The following is a 21541-nucleotide window of genomic DNA, read 5'->3' as shown; positions in this document are numbered from 1 at the left end:
TCCAACCTTGACAAGTGCTACGGCTCAGTCGGTGCCTACAAATCTCTGCACCTCCCTCATCTTGGAACTGCTGATCATAATTCTATTCTCCCTGGGACAGAATTCAGACCAGCTGTACAGAGAACAGAGACAGTAGTCGCCTATAAAGCAGTGGACTGTGCAAGGCATTGGCGTGCTACGGGTGTGTTTTGAGTGTACGTAACCTGAGATGTATGTTTTTTTTAATATTGTCTACAGTAAGTGATCCTGGGCGCTACACTCCCCCCGCCAGCCTAGGGAGCCGAGCTCATGCATCCTTCAATGCATGAGAGCAAACTAACCTTCTTATCACCTGAAAGTGGGGAGTTTCCCCTGTAGGACGTAGCGCGTGGAAGGAACACGTTATTCTAACCAGTTCCTTTCCCCTCCATCAGGCGCCCCGGCTGTCATGGGGGAAGCAGTATAGCGACCAGGATTACTCCCAAATATGGAGTGTGTTGTCTAACCATTTTGTCATCATGGCATCAGGTGCAAACAAATCAGTCAGCTCCATATATGGGCACAAAAGGGGGCATGCCCATATATGGGCATATACGGATGACATCAGGGATCTCCATAAATGGGCATTAAAGGGACAAGGACTGACAGATACAGAGATCTCCAGAATTAATAACAGCACCCACCTGCGCACAGTGTGCAGTATTCTTAGAAATCATTATGGATGCTCTTTTGACAAGGTGTTATAATTCATTCTTCAGCTTTACAGCTATACTGTAGGTGCACTGCAGACAGAATTGTACAGTGAAATACATCAAGTTCATCAAGTAGGCTACTTATATGATTTCCTAAGTGATATACCTGTCGCAGCTTGGGGATTGGTGTAACTGTTAGGGTACACACACACACACACACACACACACACACACACACACACACACACACACACACACACACACACACACACACACACACACACACACACACACACACACACACACACACACACACACACACACACTGTGTGAGGTCGGAGACATGGATTTCTAATTGCAAAGCTTGATCTATTGTTGTCTCCGCCAGGCCGAAAGGCATGGCGAGAGAGTATGTTTTTCCCCCTGTCCGTCCGTCCGTCCGTCCGTGTGTCCGTGTGTGACCAGCTAATCTTCGGCACCGTTGTCTTGATCGCAGCAAAACTGTGCACACACACTCCCTGGATGCCAATTCAGAACCTTTGCCCAACATTCTTCTCATGGGCCTTTTATAGCACCACCAGGAGGCCGATTTGTGCAAAACATATTTTTTGACAGTACTCCTACAGATTTTGTCCAAAAATGTCTTTCAAAGTTTGCAGGAGTGCTCAGTTTTGTACAAAATGCCTCAAATCATGAACACAGCATGCAATTTCCGTGAAATTGGGCACGCACATTCCCATTAGGCCTAGGAAAAACTACCATTTGATTTTTTTCAAATCAGCATCATGGTGGCGCTATAACAGGCCGATTCGTGTTTTTACCTATAACTGCACCGATCTGTGTAAAACTAAAATGCAAACTCCCTAGAGGTCAAGGAAAAACCTTTGCCCTACATTTTTCACATTGGCCTTTTATAGCGCCACCAGGAGGCCGACTTATGTAAAACACATTATTTTATACTACTCCTTCCAATTTTATCCAAATTTCACGCAAATCGGTACACATGATCTCTATAGTCATGTGATCACGACGGATGTGTTTGATTTTTCATATTCCATACTGATTGGTTAAGATTGACATCTACAGTTTGCATTATTAGCTTGTTTTGAACAAAATTCCGCAAATCACGAACGCACCGTCCGATTGCGGTCAAACTTTGCACGCACATTCACACTATGTTGAGGAACAAATGCCACCCTTTTAACATTGGCCTGTTATAGTTCCACCAGCAGGTCTAATTTAGCGAAACAAATATTTTTAACAAAATGCCTCAATTCATGAATGCAGTCAGTGTCCGAATGTCGTGCAAGGCCTAAGAAGAAATGGCACCCTTTTCACGTTGGCCTACTATAGCGCCACCAGGAGGCCACAATAGCCTACCTAACCTGGCGGAGACCTGTGCTCCGAGGAGCACTTTTTCTAGTTTGTCTCTGTTTTTCTATTGTATTATTGGCCTCTGCAACCCCTTCCCTTTTATGTAAATCCAAAGATCCCAGTGGAAACAAACCTCCGAGCTTATTGTTTTTTATACTTTTGAATATTATGTTTACTTGTATGTTTTTTGGGCGGTGAAACCGCCCCTATATGTGAGGTTTGGACATCGACCCCCATTGCACCCCCCCAACCCTGCGCTGTGATTGGCCACCAGTGTACCCCCCTAACCCTGCACCGTGATTGGCCAATCACAGTCTATTCAGGACTGTGATTGGCTAGTGAAACATGACACATGTGCATAGCCCTATAAATAGGACTATGCACTTAAAAAAAAACACATTTATGTTTTTTTTACTTAAAAAAAACACATTTATGGTTTTTTTTAAGTTAGGGCTGTACAATGGTTGGTCCACAATATTACTTTTCTTTAAGTGAACTTCCATCACTGTGATGACCACTGTGACCACACCGCCCACTTCACACTGGGTGTGATTTTTATGTTCATTGTACACTTGTTTTATCCAATAAATATTGCAATCAATCAGTCTATAAACCATAAGGCAGGTGGAGCCTCATATAGTATACTAGAGGTTCAGGCCCTCTCACCCACGTCGCACCGCCGATCTGACTGATATGCCATATATGGAGATCTCTGTATCTGTCAGTCCTTGTCCCTTTTATGCCCATATATGGAGATCCCTGATGTCATCCGTATATGCCCATATATGGGCATGGCCCCTTTTGTGCCCATATATGGAGCTGCATTGATAATTCCTTATATGGTTATGGCTGAGTCATGGTGACATGAGCGTGACGACGTAAGCCAATTTTAATATAGGATTATCAGCACACATCTCATGTAATTTATGGTATCCATGAATTCTCCCTCATCAATGGTTAGGTGTTTGGTATGAAAAAACTGAAGGCTTCATTTCCAAAGTTAGATATCTACCACCATGTAGATATCTATTGTGTCATTGGGACACAATAGATAGGAGAGATCCCATGATTCTCTTTGCCATTTCTGACAGACCACACAGACCACATTAATCAGGGATTGTGGAACTTTGCCACAGATTGAATAGGATGAGACGTGAGGTCTCAGATGACAAAATTGTAAATAAACAGAAAGGAATCACTTAATTATTATATTTTAGATATTAAATTAAAGACGTCAGGTAACTATTTTCTTTTATTTAAAATGTTGTATTTATTTTAACTAATATAAACGCATTTACCTTTATTCTTCCAGGAAATCCCATTGAGACCTGACCATGATGGCGTCAAAATCAAAGATAGTTTCAAAATAAAAATATTCTCACAAAGACACAAATAAAAATTAATTTAAGACCCCCTCTTGTGTAAATATCCCTCTTGTTGCTGTTGTTAATGATTTGTTTGATGATACGTTTTGTATTGTACTGTATCTATTGTATGTCTTGACAATGAATTGAGTACACATAGGACCACAATGGAAACAAGCCCCAGGGCTTTTTGTGTTATGCTTTCAGCATTTGAGACCCTGATGAAGAAGAAAGGTCGATATGCGTCATATTGTTGCCTTGCTCAAAATAAATCCTTAATATATTTTTGGATTTATTTTCTTTGCAAGTCTGCAGTTCACACCATTTGGGAGTTAAGCAGTACTTCTTTGAAAAACCTTTTTTATTCATATGTTCATACCTGTATCACCAAAGAGCACATGTCTAGAGCCATTGATCCGTGCAGCGCTTCTTTTTCTCTTTTTAAACTATGCTTTTTGCATTGTTTGTACTTTTTATACATTAGCATGTACTTTGTGCTGAATAAAGTATTCAATCAATACAAAAATAAACTAGTTATAGAATTCGTTCAGCTCTACCCCTCAGAAGAATATGGGACACTCCAAATGTGGTCATGTTAAAAGGAAATGGCAAAACTGGCAAAACCATGTAGAAGGAGAACCCTCCCTGAAGAGGGATTATGACAAAGCATCTTTGTGCTGAAATAACCTTTATCCATAAGCCAATTGACTTTGTCACAGTAAGATGATTCTGGGAAGCCAGTCTTTCAGCACTGCTTATGTTGGCCCTCTCTGCGTGATTCTGCTCCAATATGAAGCTTTCTCATCATCCTGGTATGCTATTTGTCTTTCCTATAAAACCCATACATACGTATTTATGCTATGATTATGTTGGCCCTCTTTGCAGGATTCTGCTCCAATATGAAGCTTGGTATGGTATTTGTCTTTCCTATAAAAACCTATTACACGTGTGTGTGTGTGTGTGTGTGTGTGTGTGTGTGTGTGTGTGTGTGTGTGTGTGTGTGTGTGTGTGTGTGTGTGTGTGTGTGTGTGTGTGTGTGTGTGTGTGTGTGTGTGTGTGTGTGTGTGTGTGTGTGTGTGTGCGCGTGTGTGTGTGTGTGTGTGTGCACACACATGATAGACACACACACACACACACACACACACACACACACACACACACACACACACACACACACACACACACACACACACACACACACACACACACGCCTACAGTATATATATATATACAGTATATATATATATATATATATATATATATATATATATATATATATATATATATATATATATATATATATATATATATATATATACAGTATATACTGAACCATCAGATACGCGTTAAGGGAAATTATAATAGTTTCCTTATCTTTTGCTCTAACCTTGTTTTACTGAAATGTATCTCCACCCCTCAGTACAGCAATTCATTGCAATTGCAGTCTATAGTTTGTTAGATTGTGGATTTTAATTATTTGTTTTCATTTGAATTAATAGAAAATGTGCAATTTGAAACCTATGGGTTCCCAGCACCGTCACTCTGTGAGGCTTCAGGCCATGGTTTTTCTTCGTTCTCATCAGCTCACTGATCTGGTTCTAACACTACATGGACACTGGGAAGACACTTTCAAACAATTAACTCCTATTGAAAACTGAAGAGAAATGAGGTAGACGTGGTTTATAGGTTTGGGGGATTTGTGTTAAACTGTGTGTGAGACTATATTGTTTTAAAAACATACCCCTTTGAGTATATTCTTTTGTGGTTCTCATTATAACCATCTGCCAAATGCCAAACAAGTACATGTAGGACTGGGGAAATCCACATAGTGTGAGAAAGAGATAGCTGATAAAATAAAATGTGAAAATGGCACTTTTCATGATACAGTGAGAGAATATTGGTGTTAACCTATTTTTGAAGTGCACCTGCTGAGGGAACAAGTAGACAGAAATGTCCATTTTCATTTGATAATCATAAGCTGAGCAACTATAAATTCCAGGAATCTCTGCATGTCTGTCTGTCCTTCGCATATGTCCATAACCATGTGATCCACTTCACTCTTGGCAGGTGTATTGCTGAGGACCCAAGGATCAGTGATCCAGTGTCGAGAGTGAAGCGTTCACCAGAACTGGCCCGGCCTGTTCCGTGATGGCATGCATATCTCTGATTGACTTCACATTTGTCAGGAGTATTGCTTAGGACCCAAGGAAGTGCAGTGTCGAGTGTGGAGAAACAGATGAGTGGTTTTCTGACCCTGCACACGGGTAAGGGCACGGCACGAGTATTTACACATTTGAGGAATCTCTCTGTGTGTATGTACTGTATGTATGTATATATATATGTATGTATGTATGTACAGTATGTATGTATAAATACATGCATATCTTGAGAACCGTTCAGTCAATTTACTTCACACTTAGCGGGTGTATTGCTGAGGAACCAAGGGTGTGCAGTGTCGAGTGTGAAATCAATCGGATGAGGGATTCTCAACAACGCTGCAAGCAGCACTTCCGGGGCCCAAGCGATCAGCCTGCTCCGAATGGGCATGTCCCCAACAACTGCAAGCAGCGATACCAGAAGCTGAAGGGGCACTACTGCACTAGTTAGATTAAATCTCCCTTGGCTTTGGATGAGCAGTTAGATGTTTGGTTTCTCGTGTGAGAAACCCATGGGTTAGAATCTTGCTACTTACATAAACAGCCAAATTGGGCTTTGGTAGGAAATGTGTCATCTCTGTTTACCATAGAACAAGGTATTGACAATGCTTTGATGTTAAAATCCATGAAGGCTGACTGGTGGCATTGTAGTTGTACCCAACAGGTTCCCTGATCAGCAGACTCCAATTTAAAAAAGACCAAAGGCATTTCGAATTTTCCAATTACAAAGAGAATTCTGTATGCCAAATGTGGTATGCAGAGGAAAAAGAATTAAATAGAGCATAAACTTAATTTCATGTTGCTACAACTCATTCTATTCATGTGGGCTTAATAGTATTGTTCATTTTGCAGCATATTTAGGGGTGAAGTGTTCATACCTGGTTATGTCTCTGGGGCATTAAGTCTGACTAATGAAATGACTCTATCCTCTGTGGTGTTTTAATCTATTCACCGGGAAGTAATTGACAAGCACACAGTATGTGCATTAGGATAGCTGTGGCACCAAAGGACAGCTGTCACTAAAGCAATTAAAATGACAAAGGTTAATTAATTCTTTCCCATTTTTACCTGATACGAGACATTCACAATGACTGAGTTTTCATTTCCAGAGGAGTAATAGTGTTTAGAGAAGGAGAGGGAGTAATTTATTTGTAATTCAAAAAAGAAAAAAGAAAAGAAAAAAACACGAACAGAAGCCATCATCTGATAGAGCCTTTAATATGTCAACATTTTAGAAACTGCGCCCCAGGACAGCTTTAAACCCAGATTTAAAATTAATTCTGAAGCAGTACATGACCAGAAGTCACAATTGACTGTTTTTCTCCCCCCCCCCCTCAAATAAATAAGGTGCCAGTCGAAATTGTCTGCGATAGGGCATACATTTAATTTGTTTCTGAATGACAAATGTAACAATATCACACGTTATGCATGTCTCCATATTACAAGTATAAGTGGAAAACATAGCCATAAATGTATAATGAGGCTGAGATTCCGGTTGGTTTGAGAAAAACAAAAGACAAATAATTACTTCTCCAACCACCTCTGACACCAGAGTAGCAGAACCCAAGTACTTTCTAATCCACCTAAATGTCACAGCAACGTTTACTGGCCTGCCTCCGTGTGAATCTCTACTGGCTGCCAAAAGGCCAGTGGTTAGTCATCTGTTTACTCCTGCAGCAGCTTGGTGTCATTGGGACTCTGAAGGAGAAATCCCATGATTCTCTCTGCCATTTCTGACAGCTCCCGCACAGACCACATTAATCAGGGATTGTAGGAGAAGCTAGGGGAGAGACGGGTGGCATGGATGGCTCCAGCCCAGGACAAGTCAAGCGAGGGAGATGATCTGGGCCCAGAGATAACTCGAGACATGTGAATGCTACTGGTTTGTGAAACTGCTGTGGCGTAATGGAGGCATAAGAGCTTCATTCATAGAGATGGAGCTTGTGTGCACACATGGAGCTTCTGTTTGATCTGCTGTCAGACAAAACAGTGCACCAATTTAACTTTTTTCTTTAGATTATGAAGCATACTGTAAACATTGGTTAGTGTAAACCAATGGGCTAACTTGAAAACTATGCAACCCTCCATACAAAAACAAAAAATCCTTTAGGCTTTGGACCATTCAGCTAGTTTTGTTCTCTTTAAGCCATTTACTGAACTTTATTAAATACTACACACGCAATAGGCTAAGTATCAACCTGACGACAAATTCAACTCTCAATAAACCAAATTAATTCTCACAGATCTGCAATATGTACAAGATTGTGTGCTTCAATCAGCTCTGGTTATTATTCTGTAAAAGTGCCCCTTTAACTGTGAACAAGTTAACTTGGGTGCATTTGGCCGACGGTAGAACGATCACTTTAACTGAAATTAAAGAACCAGTCCCTATAGTAATATGAAACATTAGTCATTCCTCCACAATGATGACAGAAACATGCTCTCAATTTACGAGTCAGGTGCTTCAAGTGATTTCTGCCAACCTTGTTCATACACATCATAAATTCCTCTTTATGCTCACTCATCCCACAGGGAGAGCCTTTTCTTCACCGGGCTTTGTTAGAAAATACACCCCATGTCTGTATATTGGATGTCATCTCAGTTGCCATTAACGGCTACGTTGGAGCATACACTATAGCCTACACTGTGTAAGGGAATTGTGAATTTAAATAGACGGCAGTGATTGTGCCCCTGGGTGCACATTTATACTTTATATACTACAGGTTTTCTATTGGCACTTTATTCTTTCTCTCCACTGGCACTGGCTCCACAGAACTCCTGCTCACACTGTGCTCATTTCTCTAAATGTTTCACATTGTGCCAATGGCTCCCAATTTATGTAATGAAGGTTTAATAGCCAATTTAAATAGCCAATATCATTACCAGCTAGCACTGACTATACTCCCATCCAGATTTTGCCTCTTTGGTACCAGAGATGGGATTATTTGGGGGTTTGAAATATGTGATAAACCCCTGCTGTGCAATACCTGTACTGCCTTTTGCCATTGTATACACACAATACAGTACTGTATATAATTCTAACCATAATGGGGATACTGTCTGTGTGTGTGTGTGTGTGTGTGTGTGTGTGTGTGTGTGTGTGTGTGTGTGTGTGTGTGTGTGTGTGTGTGTGTGTGTGCGGGAGGGCGCAGGCGCACCCGTGTTTATCTATTAACATATTGTTAATGGTAGATATATAAATGAGCCCCTCCTTTGATTGAGTGATTTACTGTATGCCTCTGTTACCTAAATTAAGTCTTCTCTAATGTTTCCATAATAAGTAGCCTATGTCTTGCTTAACTCATTCACTGCCACAATTATTGCTGGCCGCGTTTGCCCACTGCCAGAGATTTTTCATTTAAAAAAAAAAGTACTCAGGAGCCGAGATACAGAATTTTTAAGTTTTAAGTTAACAAGGAAGTGGATGGGAGTGTAGATCTTTAACAAATCATATCTCCTTGGTCTTTGGGTCAAATTTGAAAAAAAAACTAAAAAAAAAAAACTAAAAAAAAAATTAATTTTTTTCAAAAAAAAAAAATTACGTTTTTTACGTCAGTGGCAGGATTGGTAAACGGGACAAATTACGTTTTTTACGTCAGTGGCAGTGAATGAGAATAAGTTTTGACAGGCTCCAAAATCAAAATGTAGATGGCCATTATTCCCCCCCCCCTTTTTTTTAAAACTACATTTTGTTCATGCATGAATTTGGATGAAATCCCAACAACAATATCAGAGTTGTATATTCATTCTAATATTCACACTCCAGAAAACAACATTTGCAGCCTTGCAATATTTTCCATTCTGTCTTGTAATGGGTACTGGCGGATTCATTTTAATTGCGTTGACATTTACTTATTTGTGATGATTTCCAGAAATGGATCAAACTGGACAGACAGCTTGACTAAGAGGGGAATACTCCATCAACAATTCAATTAGTAGGGAAAGGCATTATAACACTGTTGTCAGGTGGGTTTCATTATATTTACATAAATAAGAATGGCATTTATTTTTTTGGAATGGCTTGGAAGTGCCTTTCATCGTAAGCAGCTATGCATAATAAGAGTACTGGAAGTCTATAAATGCTTTCCTAAATGCTCTCCCAATGACCTCAGGGTAGGTCTATTCAGCGTAGCAATTTCAATCTCACAGCAGGGATATGTTAGCTTTAATAATACCAGTCGACATCTCAGTTCTAAAGCGTCTCTTTTCTAGGGTGCACAACTCCATTTCAGCCCAAACACAGTGTTGTCTTTCAGGCCCTGAATCTGTGCTTTTTGCCCCCAACCCAACGAGGTGATCACCCAGTAGGAAGGTAGGGGGTGTCACTATGGTAGTTGTAATCCGGACACACCTTCTGCACCAGCTTGTAGTCAGTGCTGTAGAAAGTGATGAAAATGCAGATGACTTTGAAGGGCTTGGAGCACAGCCAGGAAACATGGCTTTGGGTCTGCTCTTGGGGGCAACTCTGGGAAGGGTCGTGGGCACACAATGAGTTCCTGGTGCCCTTCTCCACTTTCTCATATTCCACCCTGCAGTTGAATAGCTTGGTGTCTTTGGGCTCCAGGGTTGACTGCTGTTGCTGCTGCTGCTGATGGACGCGAAACTCCACCGCCTTGGTGGGAGGTACGAGCCCTACAGACACGTTTCCCTGGCCGGTAGCGTTGTGGCGGAAGTAGACGCTGAATGTTCCATTGCCGTGGTCCACAATCTTACCGGTGATCAGAAGGTTGAGTTTCACAGTCTTGATGTTGGAGTGGAAGTCACCCCAGCCGAACATTTTCTTGAATTTGCCCGTCTTCACAATGGGCCTCCTTTTCGCCCTGGGTCGAGGATCCTGCGTGCTTGAAGTGTTATGAAGCCACTTCCACTGCTCTTGGTCGGAGTACGGTCCTGCGTCATCATAGCTGAGGTCCAGAGAGGTGAAGTTCTCCTTGTTATAGAGAGTCTGTGAGAGTAGACGACTGATGGAGAGGGCCTTGCTGCTTCCAGTCCAGTAGGTCTTAGTTTTCGACTTTGGGCTTTCTCTCAAGTCTGAGGGCCCTGAACTGGGTGACTGAACACTGGCAACCTGGAAAGAAGCAAAGAGACCATTAAAACCCCATACAAACTATAACACACAGAAATAGCCTCTATCACTTGCACTAAAATGTCCACCTAGCATAGCATAGCATAGCATGGTCTTAGTATGTGCGAACTGTCTTGTGTGTGCTCATGGTGTCCTAATCAAGACTAAGGGTATTGCTGCCATACATCGAGATGAATGAAGCACTACTCCAGTGCAGACATGATACAACAGCAGACTATTACCTGCTGTATGTGCCCTGAATGGATGATTGATGATTCCTTCTCTCTCTCCCCTAACAATCACACAGATGAGAGCACTAAGATTCCCCTGTGCACCCCACGGAGGCCAGTGACAGTGATGGCCTAACCCCGACTGGGGAACGTGACAGCAGATCTATCTGGGTAAAGCTTTTACATTTTGTACCTTTACCCCTACGATCAATACTTTGAAATTAAGGTCTTCTCTCATTCAGAAAGTTCATAGAATGACATTGTGATACTGTAGGCTGTAGAACGTGCACCAATTAAATTGCCATAGTGGTTATTACTATGTTTGTTTGTTAGTGTCTACACCAGAGCAGGATAAAAGATGGCCCCCAGTTATTTTGATCGACCTCAATCTATGTGTTCAAAGCCACAGTGAAAATAGAACCTATGTTTCTGGGTTGTTCTTGTGTCCTTCACTCTCTTGCTCGGAATAAAGAAATATGGCCTCAGCTTGATTATATGTGTCATATAGTGACAAATAACATGTTTCACCTATAATTCAACTCCTTGAACTCCTCTCCAGATTTGTTCAACCAAGGGCTTTATACTACATCGTGACAACACCAAATCTTTATAATGATGTGAAATATATAAAATAAAAACACTGCTTAATTTCATATAGTGTTCCTGTATATGTCCAAGATACTTGCATCAGTATTAATGAACATCTGATACTGTCTTCTATTGTACACGTTTTCTACTTCCTAATCTGTCATGTCATACAAATCTATAGCCGTAGACAATTAGTCTAAGTGGGTAAAAGAAAACAAATTGATTACAAAATCTGAAATGTTGGACAGACAGTAACAGTTCTCTTAGTTATAGGGCAGACATTCTTCCTAACCACTTAAAGTGGTGTCCCAATTTTGGGCAGGTCATTAGAGGCGGGGGGTAATGAGAACAATTTCAAGAATGTTTCGAAAATAGCAGATCGACAAGACCACAACAGGCCACAGCACAACGCAATGTGAGCTTTTAGATCGTCTCTTTTGGAAATAATTTAGAACCTTTTGGTGGTTAAGTGGCTCAGGATGTTCTGCCACATTCAGTTCAAACACTGACCACTTTTTCACTCTCCAATGTTTGTCAATACAGCAGTTCGAGGGTCTTGGTTACAATTTATTTTCCATGACACTGATTAGAATATTCAAACAATATAGAATAATAACGCATCACTTGAATTCTGTGGAACATCCTCTAACAAACTGATTGAAAGCACAGAATGAGACTATACTATGGAACCTTAACATGCAGAAGGTTCGGGCCGCTACAGTACGTGGCTAGAACCGAACGATCGACTTCAAACTTGGCTTGCGTATTGCAGAGGACCCAAGGGAGTGGTGTGCTGAGTGGGGAGTCGGTCGGATCGGCAGTTTTACAAAATGTATCTGTAAATCCGCAAATCCCCATATATGGAGTACTTTGATGTCATCCATATGACATCATGGTAGGCTACTGACGAAGCCCACAGGGGCCACATGCGCAAATCAGCGTTGTTAAGCAACTGTTTCTGTTGTGAACTTGTGTCTAACATTAGTGCGTGTTTGTGACACCCCCCTCGTTTGATGTTTGTGACATGGAGATTTTCACGTTCAACCCTTGAACATCATTATTCCCTTGGATTTTTGGATACATTTGCCAACAGCCAAATGAGCCTTCTCAAATGTTCCATAATTTATGCAGAGTCTATTTAGTTTTAGTATTATTTAGTGACCCATAATTCAAATCTCATGAGCGGGATTTTTTACACACACACACACACACACACACACACACACACACACACACACACACACACATACACACTGTGCATACACATACACATACACTCGCACAGGGGGGGTGATAAAATAACCAAGAGGGTGATGATAAGTAACAGGGGTGATATGGCTAGCTGACTAACCTAATGTGTCACCACCACATGCTGTACTGCCACCGTGAGACAGCCCACACTGTGAAAGGAACTCCACATGTCAAACATTGACTGAAATCTGCTGTCAGACGTGATTGCTGCAGATGGTTTGGCGGAATTCAAAGCTGACGAGTCACTTTAATTAACCCGGGCACGAAGGAAACAAAATCAAGCAGAAAACAATTAACCACCTTTACGGTTCACACAATGGCAGCGTACAAACAAGGGTGTATAAAGAGAGCGAGGCCCGCCAGCAGCACCTGCCGTGTACTAGGCCAACTGCTTCCCCACATACAGGAAATCCTAGTGGGACTACAATTTCGTTCACCGGGGCAGTGCTTCAGGCAATAATCTTAATTAATAATTTATCTATTTATTGATTTATAGTGTTAATCAAATGCATTTTTTTCATCCTTGTGTATAAATAACTCTATGGGTACAGTTAAACAAGTTATCACCCGGCATTCGTCATTGACCTCGTTTTCCAACCTCAGGGCCAGCTGCATCTTTCATTGGTTGGATAACCTGGGAGCAAAGAATTCCCGGGTGATAATCGATCTACTGTATGTGTGTAGCCTACAATATATGCAAACTATGATATAAAATTATATGCAAATGTGATTTGCAATTAGCTTTCATCTAGCACCTGACAGCCTCTGGATTAGAGCACTCCGTGACAGATTCACAGAGACCCCCACTTCACGGATTAGAACCCAACCTGTAATCCGGCCATTGGAGATTAGTCAGATCAGAGACAGTCCTGACTGAAATGACGTTTATATCCAGAAGGTCCGCCCCTAGACTGCATCAACACTTGGAGGGCCAAGATTACCTCTTGTCGAGCTCAAAAACATGCAAGCAAGGCACAAAGCGTGGATGTATTGGTGCACATGCAGGTCGTTATGTGTGTCTGAAAGAGAGATAACGCAGAAAGAAATGAGAGAATTAGGCTGAGATAAGAGGTAGAGAAAAACGTATTAGGCAATAATTGGACTGGAAGAAGGTTAAAAGGATACGACTGCGCACAGCTTATCAAGAACAAACAAAATTTCATAGAATATACGACACATTGCATTTTATTAAATGCCAAACTGTCATTGCATAATCAACTTGACGTTTTTGCAACTTTCAAACAAGCAGTAGTTGCAACAGTAGCATTTTTTCCAATCCATTTAGTCCTCCGTTAATGTTATTTCCAAGTCCCCAGCATTCCACAACATGATAACACACAAAGCGCAGCCTTGCAGAGGTCCTTTAAGGGAACTCATAGATTGCCAGATGCAGCATGTAGGCTATGAACAAACCTAAATGTTATCTACTCCTTGGTGAGGCTGTGATAAGGCGCAGGCATCCTCTCTTTGAAACTGGAAGATAAACAACCCCAGCTTCCCCAGAGAGCTCTGAGAATATTCTATGGGCTGGAGTCTGGACCCCCCAACAGCCAACAAATTCCCTGTTTAATAGAACCACCTGAGAAGCGAGACAACTCAGTGGTGGGCTGTACACAAAACCTTGGGGGAAGAATGAAAGTATGTGTCGGTTTTCATTTACCCGAATGCTGCAGCTGCTGTGACTGGTGTGTGGGGAGGATTTGTGAGTCCGACATTTCTACTTTAACAGGCATTACAGAGTTGGAATGGAGGTGAAACAGATTGATAGGAGATTTAGGCAGCCACTTCACAATCTAGATTGGGCAGCGTGTTCCGGCTTGGCAGCAACATACAGTAACTATATTCGTAATGGAATTATTGCCAAAAAATATTGGCATATGCATGAAAAATACATTGCCTGACGGAATTAGAAAAAGCAGACAATGTGATCCACAGATCAACTTTATTATTTATTTATTGTCTCTGCCAGGCTGGAGACTAAGTTTCCGCTCCTGTCTGTCTGAGTGTCCGTCCTTACGTGTGTGTATGTGTCTGTCTGTGAGCAGCTAATCTCCAGCAATGTTGGACCAATCAGCATGAAACTTTGCAGACACACTCCCAGTAGGCAAAGGATAAACCTCTGCTCCAAAGTTTTCAAATCGGCTTCATGGTGGCGCTATAACAGGCAACTTCACGTTTTGGCCAATAACTCTCGAACCATAGGTTGTACAATCAAGATGTTTTCCCCTGGATTCCTTTGATCATGACGCAACTCCCCTGTCCCCACTGCCTTTTCCACCTGACAAGATTTTCACCATTTTGCGTTTTCTTCAAAACACTTTTTGCAACTACTCCTACAGATTTTGTCCAAAACTCATGCAAATCGGTACACATCATCTCTGTGGTCACGTGATCAAGATGTATCTGTCTGTATCAGATTTTTCAGATTCCATTCCAATTTTGGGCCCCTGCTTAGGTACACTTTAATAGGTACACACTTAGGTACACACTTTTCTGGTTTATTTACTTTTTACAGCATGTATCTGATGCTTGTTTTTGGAGACGCTTAAATCAGCGATTCTCAACCTCTGGCAGTTGAGGTGGGCAGATATACTGGCATTCCTGAGGAGCAGCGATTGTGTGTTCTTTGTGACCTGGGAGTTGTGGAGGATGAGGTTCATTTAGTTTTTCACTGTCCACTGTACAATGATGTACGAAATTCTTTATTTGAAAAAATGCAGGATAAGAATCCAGATTTGTTTTGGATGTCTGAATGTTATATGTTAAGTTGGCTGTTCAATAAGGAAGTTTTTGTTTTAGGAAAATTCATAGAGGAAGCATGGCAGGTGAGGTGGAGGACAATGTACCCGTAACCCACAGCTTGGACAATCAAAATGTTTATGTATTCTGTTTGTGGTGTATCTTGGTGTATGTAGTATGTAGATTGTGTGAGTGTCTTATAAGCCCGTGCGGGCTGGGCATCATGTGGTGCAGGACACTATAATAAAAATCTATCTATCTATCTCTATCTATCTGTGGGCCGGGGCCCAAAAATAATTAGCAAAACACTAAGATTTCATTGATAATGTAACAAAATTTATGTAAAAACTAAATGTCATGGTATGTTTTCCTTATAACCTTGTAAAATTAGTTTTCATTGTGATACTGTATGTAACTTAAAGTATATTTATCCAAGCTGGAACACAATCGATTTGATTGATCATTTAAATAAACATGCTCTGAAAATGCACACGGCTATACCCATCTGACCACTTAACACGGCAGCCCAAGATAAGCATCTCTATTTCATTCCAGTTTCTATCTTTTAGTTCATAATGAGAATCTTTTTATTTAAATGTCTTCTATATCATTTTCTCTCTCTCATTTTTTCTACTTTTTTGTCTTTGTGTCTGTTGTTTTTGTTGTCGTGTACTGTGCATTGGTCTCTCTGCCGTTGCTAGTGTTCCCTCATTGTCCTTGTCTTTGATCTCACTGTTCTTGATGTAATTATTTTTACATGTTCTATTGAGAATGAGAAATACTGTATGTGAAGCACTTTGTGAAGCATTCGATTGTATGAAAAGGGCTATATAAATACAAAATTGGATTGATTGATTGATTGATTGATTGAAGCAAACAAACAGATTGTGCAACAGTCACTGTGACCACTGGGCTACACCACCGCCCACAGCCCCGTCATAGCTTAGACATGCTCTAGGCTAGGTGATAGTGATCCAATCTCTCGGTCTCACATCCATCCACTATTAGCCATGAGTGAATGACACTATGCTGTGGCAGAATCCCCGGCAGGAACCAACTATACTACTTGTAATCTCTCAAGAATGCCGATGGGTTCCCAGATTGTACTACAGCATTGGTTCTCAAAATGGGGTCCGGGGACGGCCCAGGGGTCCTTGGGGGGTCCCCAGCTAAATGAGTTAATATAGCATCACAATCATTTTAACTTTGGTTGTTAAAAAATAGCAGATATACAAGCTCATAGCTCATAGCTACAGTATGAGCTTGAAGATCTGCTATTTTTGAAGAATCTTGAAAATGAGAGCAGTTTTTAAAAAGCAAAACATTTTAACACTAATCTTTGCTTCCGGGGGTCCCTGGCACAACATATTTTGAGATGGGGGGTCCGTAGCCAAATACATATAATTTTGGGGGTCCTTGACATGAAAAAGTTTGAGAAGCACTAAAGCACTGATTCGTATAAAGAACATGATTCCAGAGGCTCTAAATGTGATGTCTCTGGAGTCCATGATGACGCCACACCCTAGCTGATAGAATACTACATTGGCTGAATGTAGTATTGATATGCGTTTGATATTTCAAATAATTTAGGCATGTGTTTGTAAAGTTTCATGCCATCAAAACCCATTTGGGTTTTGAATACAGATAGTCGGCGACAAATACAATTTCACCATGCAGTTTGCCTTGTGAGATCCCTCACAGGTTTGGGATGATGGATCAACTAAAGGCACTCAGCACCATGTAATCGGGTCTTTATTCTTCCAGCGATATCAAAGTGTTACCTGGGGGTGGGGGTCAAGAGATTATGACAAATCATAAAGTGTGTCAAGACATCACAGGCAGCTCTCTGGCTTCTGCAAGGGGAGTGGGGCTCTATCGCTGCAGCACCACTTGCAGAAGCCCGAACACAATTATTACCATGACTTCTGTGGAGGATAAACACTGCATGTGGACAGTCTGAGGGCTATTAGAGCGGGTGGTTAAAAAAAGGCAGCCTAGCCACTAGTTTTCCTACTTACCCAGAGGATAAATACATAATCATAGTATTTCACACACGACTTGGTTCAAAGGCGGCCAAAATAAGTTTGCGAGGTTCCCATGGGTCTGTCAATCTGTCGAAGAAGCTGGAGGCAAAAGCTTAGGATGGGCCGAGTACGAAACAATTATGATCATCCCATTAAAGCATAGCGAAGCAATTTGGCGGCCCAGCCTGAAAAAAAAAAAGATTCACATTATGTGATACTGTGAGATCTGCAAGGAGAACTGTGATACTATACAAATATAAAAGTTGTATACTTCCTAATTAATATTTGTGGGTTATGTTGTAACAATAGGGAATTAGTGTTGGTTAATGTTATTTCTTCTGGATTTGAGGAATTCCAAGAGTTTCCTCACAACTAGGAAGGCTCTATTAGTGAAAAGGGAGGTAAAATGATTAGTGCGCCTAGTCAGCTGTGAAATTGAGTTTATGGTTTTCAAGACGGTGAATTCAATTCGATAATGGTTATTAAGTCGTGGAGAATAATTAATAGTAATTGACTTCTCTCCATCACTATGCAAATTAAACACTGATAACGCCACAGGAGCTATTTAAGGCCAGTCAAGTCTGGTGGAGATTAAATTGGAGTTTGTTTTTTTAATTGTTTTTGTTCAAGGAAAGTAAGGAGTGTTCTCCCCTTTGATTGTTTGTTGACACATTTATCTCTGGCTGAGAGGTTAGAGTCTCTCAGAGGATTACAGGGACCGAGGTTGTCACAAACTGTCAAGGCATTGAGTGTCATTCTAGTGTGTGTCATCATACAATGTAGGCTCAGGCCGCTCCCTGCTGCACTGCATATGAAACACACTTTTATTGAACTGCAAACTGGAAATTGTATGCATGCATAGAAGGTAAACATTGGGTGCAATAGATTGATGCTTTGCAAAAAAAATTTTTTTTACTGGGACTGAACAACAATAGATTTGCGAATCCTATAGTTAAATTTCTGAACTATATCAATTTGTGTTCATTGCTAAGTACATGCAATTGGTTATCAATTATGCAATAACTGATTGATTGGTAGATGTGCCAATGAAATTTGTTATCAGTGGCAGCACAGCAGCAGTCCTAAGATAGCCCCTAACATAGTCAAGTACTGGCAGAGTGAGCCAGTGAGTGAGGATATTAATGGCATTACGTTTACACATAGTTAGTTTTCAGGTTATCAAACAGCAAGTGACATCATCTTGCAAATGATACAGTATGAGCTCATGACTTTTATATTACAGTGCATAATATTGCACTGTACATCAGGACTGATTGTCCTTGTGCTATGTTGTGGCACACTCTGCACCAATACCGCTGACAAAACCCCTCGCACATTTATCGTTCATGCCAAATTCTATATGCTCGTTGTGATAAAGATTACATGCAAAACCACAGATTGTAGATCAAAAGTGAAAGAATGAAAGTGAGAAAGCAAAACAAGAAATGCAAGGTACTGTAGGTATCATGCATTATGGTGACAAAAGTTCCATATTCAACTTACTAATGAGATAAGTGACAGCAGGAGAACGGCAGCCCTTGGACATGTGGTCTCCATGCCTCTCAGTGGAGTGTATCTCTTCGCGCAAAACCTTCTCAGCCTTCTCCTTGGTCTTCTTCTCGGACCCTTGGATCAACAAAGAAGCCTCCCTTTTGCTGAATGCAATTCTAACTGAAGCAGCACAAAAAGCAAATAAAGACAGAGGTCAATGCGGTCCTGAGGCGAGACAGTTGAAAGTCTCAATCTTTACAGGAGCAACCAGGAGGGACAGCCTCTCCTGTGAAGTACCAGCTCCTCTTGATGCAGGATGCTGAGGAGCTGTGATATGGATGGAGGTGTTGCAAGTCTGACTGTCAGTGTAGCAAGATGTTTTATATAGTGCGCTCTGAAGGAGAGAGAGAGAGAGAGAGAAAGAGAGAGAGAGAGAGAGGGGAAGAGAGAGAGATTGCATGTGTGTGTGTGTGTGGGGTAGCTTGGAAAATAGGGGGAGAAGGAGAGTCAGAGAGGAGAGACAGAGAGAGGTGGAAGTAGAGGTGGGGGGCGTGTAGGGGACACAGAGAGGGAGGACCACTCTGATCATACTTTTGAGATGTAACTTTTCTCTAACGTCAGCGCTGACACCTAGTGGCAGTCTGCTGCAGCCCTTCCATCAATAGGCAGCCGAATAAACGATCATCTAATGCAATATCAATATAATGGGGGAGAGAGGCAGTAGCATGGGGGACATATTTCACACTGACAGCCATAGCACATTATCTGGGTATGTTTAGAACATTTCCTCATTTATTTTTAGTAAGTCTTCCCATACATATAAACAACCTGTACAAAATGGCTGAGCCGTATTTTTTTGTTCTTCTTTAACACCATACAACAATCAGCAACATGGTCATCGTCAGACACCCACTTTGCAATATTCAAACTAAACATTTTCTGTGCATTACAAAATAAATGTACACATACTTTGATTTTCTTTTCTTTTTTCCAAAAAATAAAAAAAATGTTTGCCGTTATATACAAATCCAAGAACAAAAAGGTAAACATTCTCAACCCAGTGTTCTCTCGTGAACATTATTGTAAAATGTATGTATTGTACTGTACTTTAATTTTACACAGACTATGTTATAGTTCACTTTAAGTAATATGACATATGATGCATAATGTAAGAGCATTGTCGATATGGATTATTGTGTGAAAATTCTAAAATGATTTAGTTTAGTTTATTTAAATTGCAAATAACTCTCAAATCATACATGTTGTTTAAACACAATAAAGTCCAAGTCTTATTTCCATTGTGGTCCTCTCACAAACAAAGAAAAAGGTGACAATCCACATGTGTGGTAGTCATAGCTGTGTGCTGACACTACATTTGACAACAATAACCGATCTGCAAACTCACAAAGTGTGTCAACGCGAAGCATTGTGAGCTTGTAGATCATTTATTTTAGGCAAAGGCGAAAACAGGAAGGAGCCTAGTATAGAGCTCTCGGAAATCCGGTCAACTATGTACACTACAGTTGTTACTGTTTGTACGAGACTTTCTGAATAATTATCTCTCCTTGTGTCTGCATCTACTCAAGAACCCATTCAATCACTGTGAATTTAGTGTTATGGGGCAATAAATATGAAAGTATTGACATTAAGGCAGAAGTTATGTGCATGACATACCATAAGAGAATGGGTTAAATTCAACTCTTTGTTTTCTTCTTAGTAGAGTCTCAGTTTGTTTTGCTGCAAAAGGGTTATATTGGGATTTATATTTTGATTGATGTATAGTATCACAGATAAAAATAACTACAAACAGATGACAAAATGAGTCACCCGCCAATATCATAATTAGCTTTTTGATTGCATCTGGGCAGAGATAGAAAGATAACACCAGACAGATCTACAAATCACAAACGGTACTGGACTACAACCAAAAATCAGTTGTGAGAAATAAAATCTATACATATATTTACTATTGACTCACACCCTGTTTTGTGGAATGTGATACATATATCTCTTCTTGGAGTGGCTTCCCATTACAATGATCACCGTTGATGTTCAACTGCATTATGGTTTTGTCTGAAGAGGCAGTGTTCTATGGCAATAGTAGGTAGAAGTCATAGGTGCATATCATGCTGCACTAATATAGTGCAATGTTGTGCCTGAAACAAAGCAAGGGGGAGGCAGGCAATAGTTCCATGAACGAGTGATTGTAGGCTATTACTCCATCGGCATCAAACAACTCAGTTTATCCTTCAACACAGGCCTGTGCCTGTGAATCAAGACAAGGAAAGAAAGAAAAGAAAAACAACAACAGAAGGAATATATCCCTTTTGTTCAAGACACTAAAAGAGATTTGAGACAAAACCCAGTCGAGGCTTGAAGAAAAGGAATCCAAGCCTTTTTATGGAGATTTTCTTCTTCTTCCTCCTCCTCCTCCTCTTCCCTGCGGTGACTCTTGGCAACGTGCGAACCGCCACAGCATCCTAAGCCTCCAGCTACTCAGCATTTTTAGGGACGAGGAGAGAAAGAAAGCACGAGGGAAGAGTTGGGAAGCTTGTGCTGTACCACGTTCAAAGACAACAGAAGTTAGG

General features: G+C 40.9%; 1 protein-coding gene across 1 annotated transcript; it reads right to left on the bottom strand.

Annotated features, from left to right (window-relative positions):
* Positions 1-9479: 9479 nt before the first annotated feature.
* Positions 9480-19089, bottom strand: LOC308084070 (neurexophilin-1). Its single transcript, XM_080426545.1, has 2 exons — positions 18966-19089; positions 9480-10633 (listed from the first exon to the last, which is right to left on the bottom strand). The coding sequence occupies exons 1-2, from the start codon at positions 19017-19019 to the stop codon at positions 9863-9865; spliced, it is 825 nt and encodes a 274-aa protein (XP_080282671.1). The 5' UTR covers positions 19020-19089; the 3' UTR covers positions 9480-9862.
* Positions 19090-21541: the final 2452 nt, after the last annotated feature.

This window comes from Gymnoscopelus braueri, assembly GCF_963280865.1.
Source record: "Gymnoscopelus braueri genome assembly, chromosome: 4".
In the NCBI taxonomy this organism is placed as follows: Eukaryota; Metazoa; Chordata; class Actinopteri; order Myctophiformes; family Myctophidae; genus Gymnoscopelus; species Gymnoscopelus braueri.
Note: the sequence above shows the minus strand (reverse complement) of the source record. Positions and strands in the feature narration are given on the sequence as shown.

Coding starts and splice junctions, on each gene's coding strand:
- LOC308084070 (XM_080426545.1), bottom strand. CDS start 19,019: ATGGAGACCACATGTCCAAGGGCTGCCGTTCTCCTGCTGTCACTTATC. Junction 10,634..18,965: donor TGCTGTCACTTATCTCATTA/GTAAGTTGAATA, acceptor GCTTCTTTCCAG/GTTGCCAGTGTTCAGTCACC.